Source organism: Lathyrus oleraceus, chromosome 7, assembly GCF_024323335.1.
Source record: "Lathyrus oleraceus cultivar Zhongwan6 chromosome 7, CAAS_Psat_ZW6_1.0, whole genome shotgun sequence".
Taxonomy (NCBI): Eukaryota; Viridiplantae; Streptophyta; class Magnoliopsida; order Fabales; family Fabaceae; genus Lathyrus; species Lathyrus oleraceus.
In genome coordinates, this window is record NC_066585.1 from 199927124 (window position 1) to 199935500 (window position 8377).

Consider the following 8377-nt stretch of genomic DNA (forward strand, 5'->3'; position numbering starts at 1 on the left):
GATCAAAAAATTAAACTTGAAATCAAGGCAAGACAAAATTACTCAAAATCTATTCAAAGTGTATGTTGAATCTTAATCACTAAATTTGTGGTGATAAGATATTGCAAAAGAAAGCATGTTTCTTTCTTGTGTTTGTGATTAGAAAATTGTAAGAGGGTCTTGTTAAAAACTTGTACAAAGATCTAACCATAATGAAAAATCTTCTGAGGAGTGAAGAGACTAGATGTATCCTTGATTGATAAGGGAACCAGTATAGATTGTGTGTCTTTTACATTCCCGCCTTTAATTTTTTGTTCTTAAATTCAAGTTTAAGATAAACACTATCACACAATTCCAAAAAAATAAAAGATTTCTTTTTCATAAAATTCAAAAAAGTCCAACAAATATAATTCACACCCCTCTTAAATTGTTTATCATACTTACAACAAGTAACTTTTTATTTCAACTCAATTTAAAAAGATGAAAGTTTCTAAACACATCATTCAAATCCTTTTTTGTTTGATAGAAGGGAGGGCCTAAGTCCCCAAAAAGAAAACTATAACGAAATTAATCGGGGAATAGAATTCCCAAACAAATCACTAACAAGAATGTGATTAAGGAAAGAAGGACACACACAGAAGACGACTGCAAGCTTCCATCTCTAGCTAAAGCATCAACGCACATGTTAGCTTTCCGATAGATATGACAAACCCTAACATCAATACCTCGATTCAATAATGCTCTAATTTTAGTGATCAAGTGTCTTTCCAAGCTACTACTCTAATTTCTAGGAATAATATCATTGAACACTTGTTGAGAATCTACTTCCATAATAATGTTTCAGAAATCCATTTCCACGACTAGCTTTAAACCTTCTAATACACCCCAAATCTAAGCCATGTAAACACTACTAATACCAATATATTTAGAGAAGCCTCAAAGACATTCTCCATCACTCCCTCTAATGATACCACCATAACTTGTATTGTCATGTTTATCTCTAGCTCCATTTGTGTTTAATTTAACCCAGTCTACTCAAAGAGCTTCCCATTTTATGCAACTCAAGGTTCTATGAGGCTTCAAGTGATGTTTGCTGCAATTTTTGCATGCTCGTAGTCCTTAACCAAGTTGTTGATGTGACTTATCATGCACGACGGTCAATTGAAACTTCCATCATACGTTTCCTTATTATGCCACGTCCAAATGATGTGACAAGCGGTAGCCCAAAAGGTCGTCCAATCTTTCTCAGTATTCCACCTTAAGTTACCATTCATATTATAGTAAATCTAATATTTCAAATTACCTACAAAAAAACTAAATCGTTTGTTAGTATTTATTGACATCCAAAGTGATACTGCATGCGGGCAATCCTGAAGAACATGGAGGGCATCTTTTTCAATATTATTGCAAAAAGAACACATAGCACTGCCAAGGCCCATTCTATGTTTTCTACTATTAGTAAGCAATCTATCATGGTGGAGAATCCAAACAAAGTATCCAACCCGTTCCATTGCTTGAATTTTCCAAATGTCTCTCCAAGGTACGTTACTTGTTCTTTCCCACATTCATCAAGAAGCTTATACATGGTTCCAACACTGAATTGTTTTCCATATTGCCTAACTCCAACCCTAACATTTGGGCCTGCATCCACCAAAGGAGGCATAACTGCAGCAATCCATTGAAGCATGTCCTTTGGAAGCCATTAGTTCAGCGTTTCCCAGTTCCAAGCATCAACTTTACCAATACCTGCAACTTTTACGGTCTGCATGTGCATGTGGATATCTATTTGAAGATCAACTATGCGAATATTCGGGGAAATCCACATGTCCTTCCAAGCGTCCACATCCTTGCCATTTCCAACACTCCAAATACAATATCTATCAATTTCTGGCCAAACCTTGACAATACTTTTCTAAAGACTTGAATCTGAAGGCTTCATGGTGATATCTCTTATGTCATTGTTTCGATCATATTTCCCCCAAACAACATCACACCAGAACTCCCCACTTCTATTTTGAAGCTTCCAACCAAGTTTGGATATACAAGCTTTGTTCATAATGTCAAGCTTACGCAGCTCCAGACCACCATCTTTCTTCGAACTTGTCACAACATCCCATTGAATGACATGATGTTTTCTGCTACTACCATTATCACCCCATATGAATCTCCTTTGAATCTTATGAATTTCATTAATACACGACTTAGGGATAATAAATTTCATCATAGGATAAACTGGGATAACTTCAAGAACACTCTTGACAAGAGTCACTCTTCCTACAAAGGCAAGTTGACTCCCTTTCCACAATGCAAGTTTATCATTCTTTTGGTCAAAGATGTAATGGTACTCCTCTTTCCTGGGTGCCTTTCCAATTTGTGGAACACCCAAATATTTACCAAGAGTCGCGGTTTCACCAAAGCCCGACATCCTCACAAGCTTGTCTCACATGCTCCTTAAAACGTTCTTTGAATAATACATTCTGGTTTTTTCCTGGCTTATTTGTTGGCCAGACATGCTACAAAGTTTATTCAAAATGCTCATGACACAACTCATTTGTGTAGTAGTTGCTTCACCAAATAAAAGGAGGTCATCGGCAAATATGAGGTGAGACACCCTAGGTCCTATTCAACCAGCTCGAATAGTTCTCCATCTACCTTCTTCCACGACATGCGAAATGAGGTGTGGGAGTTTGTCCAAGCATAACGCAAATATGTAAGGAGATATTGGTTCTCCTTGCCTAATTCCTCTACTAGGATGAAAATATTTCGAAGCTGATCTATTCCACTTGATATTAGTCTCCACACTAGTTACTCCATGCATGATGATGTTAATCATTTTCATAGGCAACTTTATTTCGACAAGAGTTCTCCAAATGAAATCCCAACTTAGTTTATCATATGCCTTTGAAAGATCCACTTTGATCGCAAAGAATCCTTTCTTCCTCTTCAGGTTGTTCATGCAATGCATTATCTCTTGAGCAACAATTATATTCTCATGAATGTTGCGCCTTGATACAAATCCTGATTGGAATTAAGTCTCTCCACAATGATTTTTCTCACAAACTTATAAAGCACGTTACAAAGAGATATCAACATGAAGTGGTTGACATGCTCAGGCTGATTGACCATTGGAATAAGGCAGATGTTTGTCTGATTTATCATGGAGAGATCACTAGGCAATGTCAGGTTTTCTTGACAAACTCACAAACATTCCTTTCCACTACATTCCACGATTTCTTATGGAAACCTGCAGGAAAGCCATCTGACCCAGAAACTTTCCGGGGGTTCATACAGAAAACCGCATACTTGACTTCATCACCATTCAAATCTTATATTTTGTCTTTTTCACCTTCATGAATTTTCATTTAATGATAATAACATTCTCATTTTATGAGTTATAAATTAAAGTAATTTTCATATTATATGCGACCTCACTAATGTCTCATAATTTTCATATAATAGTATATGCGACCTCACTAATGTCTCCTTTTAATTTAGTGGTTTGTTTCTGAGGACATTTTATGTAAAATTTTGAATTCGAACTTAATTACAACATTTGTGAGAACATTTTTATACAGAATTTTGAATTCAAACTACAACGTTTGTGAGAACATTTTTATATAGCATTGTTTGAGAAGAAAGGTTACACATTTCTGACCAATGAAGATGTTATGGTAGCAAAAATCTTCACAGTCAATTACTTTCTAGATGGCATTTTCTTGGAGGTGCCTATTGGACAAAAATCAAGCTATGATGTTCAATCCATGACCAGAAACAGTTCTCAAATGATTAATACATAAGCTTCAATGTAGCCATAACCAATTTAAGATCAATATCTAAAATTCGGCAATTAGTTATAATATCTTTTGGTTCTCAATATCCTAAGCTATTACAACAAACACAAGTACAATAACAACATCAAACATTCTCTTCTGCTGCAATAATACTAAGTTGTATTACATATCATAGATCAAAGATGTCTTACCTCATCTATCTACTATTCCACTTCGAAAACTCGCAGATTCATTTTTTTAGTGTACTAGAATACTCTGTCGATTACCATGTTTCGCACAGGATGAAGATTGCTTACTTTGGTACAATAACTTTCTACGGCCTTGCTCCTGAGTGAATGCTTTGGATTGAAATCCTCTTCAACGTGCCTTGTGAAGGACGAAGGTCCAGGATTTATAGTGACTGCAGATGGTTCCGCCTGTTTATTTGCAACGGGAGCACCGTCTGTTAATGAAAAACCAAACACTCTGCAGCTACTTTTACATGTGGAAACCAACTCTTGACTGCCTATCTGTAGTGAAATGGAATCTGTAGCGAATGAATTTGTGTCTTCAGAAGCGTGATATGATCCTCTTTGACGGACTTTATCTTCCATCGCTGGATTGATTTTGTTATTGTAATCCAAGTTTGAAACTGGATTGGCACCTTGCTGGTGGTGGTACATTAATGCGGATGGATGATAATGCGAGTTATTCATTTGAGAATACCATCCATTTCTGGATCTCGGCACATCAAAAAGTCCAAAGCCACCGTTTCTAGAAGCCTTGTCGACGACAGACAAGGCTCTTCCGTATGGTTGGCTAGGAAGTATTTCTTGACCTTGCAAGACCTTCTGGAATCGGAACGATTCGCCAAAGCCATTGCAGGAAACATCAGAATTCATTTGTGGGATTCTGATGCTATTTCCTGTTGATGCAATCCCGGGATAGTTTGAACCAGGATAGCACCTTCGTAACTCAGATAACTGGTGGTGACTCCGAGCACTGATACTATTGAAAATAGTATCAGCACCTAACATTTCTTGACCTTGCAAGACCTTTTGGAACCGCAGCGATTCCCCAAAGTCTGATGTCCCAAATCCATCTGTCGAAATAACGGAGCAATCCATCAACGATGTTGCATGAGGTAGAAAAAATCAAAAGAAGAAGAAATCGAAATATACCTGGAACTGGAAATTCTAGCTTTGTTGAAGGTAATCCAATCTTGGTCCTCTTCAAACTAGCTGCCATTGAACAATTGGTAGTGGAAGCTGAGCCAGCGGGCTCTATCTCCCATGGTGAAATCCTGTTAAGCCTCGACGCTTCCAAGTCATCCCACCTTACCTACAATGACGAGAAAAACCATTTGATTGCAATCAATTTAACTTGTTCAAAAAATGAAATCATACGCGTCATAACTATAAATGATTAATGATATGAAGTTGAAAAGATCGCAGCAAAATACCATTAAGCATTTCCATTTCGACCCAGGCCATCTAACAGGATCCACATCAGAAGTTCCGATTATTAATCCCGTGAACCTGCATAAAAAGAAATATGATTAAATTTTTCTTTAATAGAGTTATCTAAAATCAAAATGCTGAAAGCACACATAATATAAACAAACCTTCGCTCTGCAGCATCTTCAGACTCAAAACGCATCCTGAACCTCATTCCAACTGAGTAAGAATAATCACGGCTCTTCAAGAATTTGTGGATAGGTATGATAAACTCAGACGAACCAACCCTACAATGAAACAGTAAAAGTAAAGAAAAAATCGATTCGATCTCAAGCATAACGCTCTTCAAATTGTAGATAGAAACGAACAATTTCCCTTTCATGAATTACTAAAGAAGGTGTAAGAGAATAGCGAGAAAAATACCTCGGATTATAGTGAACACTAAAGGCACATCTAGTAGATAAAGCCTTAACTACATCTGTAAGGCTTCCAAGATTCAACTGCTGGCCAGAGAGGGATGAAAAGTTACCGCAGTTTTTCAATTGAGCTGCCCTACGGATTCCCAATCTCAGCTCTCCATCCTCACCCCTGTCATTTGTCAATGTTAAGATATTGTCATATTCGTGTAGATTCTATTCCCTAATCTTAGGTAGCAGAAAGTAAGTGTAGCCGAAAAATATAAAATGTCGGATCCAGTACTTGGTACAAAACATAACATTTCGATAGAATCTAGTATATCTTACCTGAGGAAAAGAACAGCGTCTCCAGATACAAGTTTCTTCTTGTTAACAAATGCACTCCATCCAGTTGTAAGCAAATGCCTTCGTGGCTGCCCTGTGCTCATTAGAAACAAAATACAAACACAAACAATCAATGAGCATTCTACCTGATATGTTCTTGCCGTTATAAACATGAGAAATGAATTAAAAACCTCTATAAATATGGCGAAACTTCCACTCCTGGCCGTGCAGATCCTTCGCCACAAGCTCTTGCGAAGGTCTTTGTTGAGAGTAATCCTAAAGAGGAAGTGGACATAAATTCAAAGCATCTATAAGTGGTGACTTAAACAAACTATGATTAAGCAGATACGAGCAATCTAGAAGACCGAATAGGAATGCATCGACATTCAAAGTAAGTACCAGGGGTGGAAAGCAATCTTCAGCTGCTCGACGAGGCACGGAGAATCCACCATGAGTGCTAGTATCAGAAGCAGTCAGAGTCTTGCAGAACATATGAGGTGTTGTCGACTTCATAACAGCGTCCGTATCTTCCCCTTCACCATCAGCATAAACTTCTCCCTCCCTCAACTTTTGCTGCATTTGCTACAAAAATTAACCAACTTCATTCAAAATCACCTAACAAAGTCACTTCATTAAATACCAATATAGCTCTCTAGTGTTCTAAATGAAGAAAGACAAAGAACAAACCTATAGCTACATTGTACTTAGAGGAATATGACACTTAGCTTAATCAAGCAATTTCATTATAATCATCTCAATTTGTCAAATTCTTCATAGACCCCTAAGAGTTATAACACTGAAGAAAAGCTTTCAAGATTCTGAGTTCAAATTTCTTTCCATTTTCAGAACTATTTCCAAAAAACATAAATAAGCCTCACCTCATTTTCAGGAACCAACAACACCTGACAATAAACCTCGTCGCTCCTTTCCTCAGCCTGCACAAAAGAATAACCAAAAAACACGTTCCATGAATTATCTCACCAAAGCAAACAGAACCCACATGTAAAAAACCACAAAGAAACCAAATTTAAGAAGAAAAAAAACAGAAAATAGAATAATACTAAGCTATGACCCGACCAGTAAGAGACAGCATTCGATTTGTACGCTGAAAAGAAGGGAACAAAAACAACAAGAACAAAAACAGCAGCAACAGAGAAATACTCACATGAAGTTTAACATCAACAACACGACAGAACACATGAGAGGGTATATGTATATCCTCAGAGAAAGACAGCGGAAAATCATGAACATGTTCCAAGTGTCCTTGAGGGAAGTAAACAACAACACTCCCTTTCTTCGGCAAAGAGATCATAGGACCAGCACAAGCATGCCAGAGCTCGAAACAAACAGAACCAAGAGGACCACAAGCTATACTCGAAGACGGTGTTTCATCATCCTCAGTAGTGTTGAGATCAATGAAACCCATGATAGGAAGAAAAAATGGAAGCTAGTGAAGATGATGAGAGAAAAAGGAAAGTGTTAGTTGTTACTCGTATAGAAGAAGATGAAAGAGAGTGATATATCATGAAGAGCGTGAAGAAAAGCTTTGGCATTGGCGAAAGAACCTGACCCAATAATACTCCAAAAAGAACTTTGGCATTAGAAAACTCACTCACTCACTCACCTTTCACTGTCTGCCAAATTTTCCTTTTGTTTCTTTTTTGGGTTCTTTCCTTTTACTTTCTTTTTCTCTTTGAGTGAATGGGCTTTTGGGTAGGCATCAAATACAGCTTTCATTAGGATATATATATAATAAAAATGAGTTTTTTGATGTGGTTTTTGAAGTGGCTATTAATGCTAATAATTGTTGGTATTATTACTTGTGTTTACTCTTTTGCTGGTTTCGCTCGTCTGTATGCTTAAGGTGCAGCAGTGTTGCAGAGACTGCAATGCTGAAGACTGTTTGGGTGTGATGTGTGGCAGACAAGGAAAGAGAGAGAAGAGAACAACAAAAACTGTACAGTAATAAGAGTGAGTCACTTTTTGTTTGTCAAGCTTATTTTTTCTTGTACGGTCTCCCTGTATTTCCGGGGGTTGTCTATTCTGTCCCTTTCTATTTCACCAAATCTCACACCTATCCTTCTTCTTAATCAAACTTCATTAAGCTTCATTCAAAACTTAACTTGGTAGATTATGTTCCATAAACAACAACAATGAAAACTGAAGATGTACTATACTATTTTTTAATAAAGAAAATATATTAAGAAAATACAAATCAGGAGATTAAGCCGAAATTAAAAATTGATAGACCAAGGGGGAATCACGATGAAAACCAACATTAACATATGATAGAAGATTTATTTCGTAACTTCTATTTTTTTCGATGAAATGATATTGTATTTTTTGAGAAATTTCTCTAAAAATAAGTATTAGAGATCATAATCGTTGTATTTAGTTAGAAGATTTTAGTAGTTGTCTCTTTTTCATGGAG

General features: G+C 36.8%; 1 protein-coding gene across 4 annotated transcripts; it reads right to left on the reverse strand.

Annotated features, from left to right (window-relative positions):
* Positions 1-3785: 3785 nt before the first annotated feature.
* On the reverse strand, positions 3786-7903 carry LOC127108077 (auxin response factor 3). 4 transcript variants are annotated; one of them, XM_051045445.1, is made up of 11 exons: positions 7571-7901; positions 7112-7393; positions 6825-6881; positions 6346-6528; positions 6138-6222; positions 5950-6040; positions 5630-5794; positions 5374-5493; positions 5212-5287; positions 4931-5090; positions 3786-4851 (listed from the first exon to the last, which is right to left on the reverse strand). In XM_051045445.1, the coding sequence occupies exons 2-11, from the start codon at positions 7370-7372 to the stop codon at positions 4016-4018; spliced, it is 2034 nt and encodes a 677-aa protein (XP_050901402.1). In that variant the 5' UTR covers positions 7373-7393; positions 7571-7901; the 3' UTR covers positions 3786-4015. The 4 variants fall into 4 exon arrangements, with proteins under 4 accessions (XP_050901402.1, XP_050901403.1, XP_050901405.1 ...); XM_051045446.1 differs by having other exon boundaries at positions 6346-6519; positions 7112-7903; XM_051045448.1 differs by lacking the exon at positions 7112-7393 and having other exon boundaries at positions 6346-6519; positions 7571-7899.
* Positions 7904-8377: the final 474 nt, after the last annotated feature.

Bases quoted from the DNA above. Each gene is read 5' to 3' on its own strand.
- LOC127108077 (XM_051045445.1), bottom strand. From the start codon at position 7,372: ATGGGTTTCATTGATCTCAACACTACTGAGGATGATGAAACACCGTCT. The intron at 6,041-6,137 runs GTTTTTAATTCA...TAATGAGCACAG, and splicing joins GTTTCGCCATATTTATAGAG to GGCAGCCACGAAGGCATTTG. The intron at 5,288-5,373 runs GTTTGTTTATAT...CTTTTTATGCAG, and splicing joins GAAGATGCTGCAGAGCGAAG to GTTCACGGGATTAATAATCG.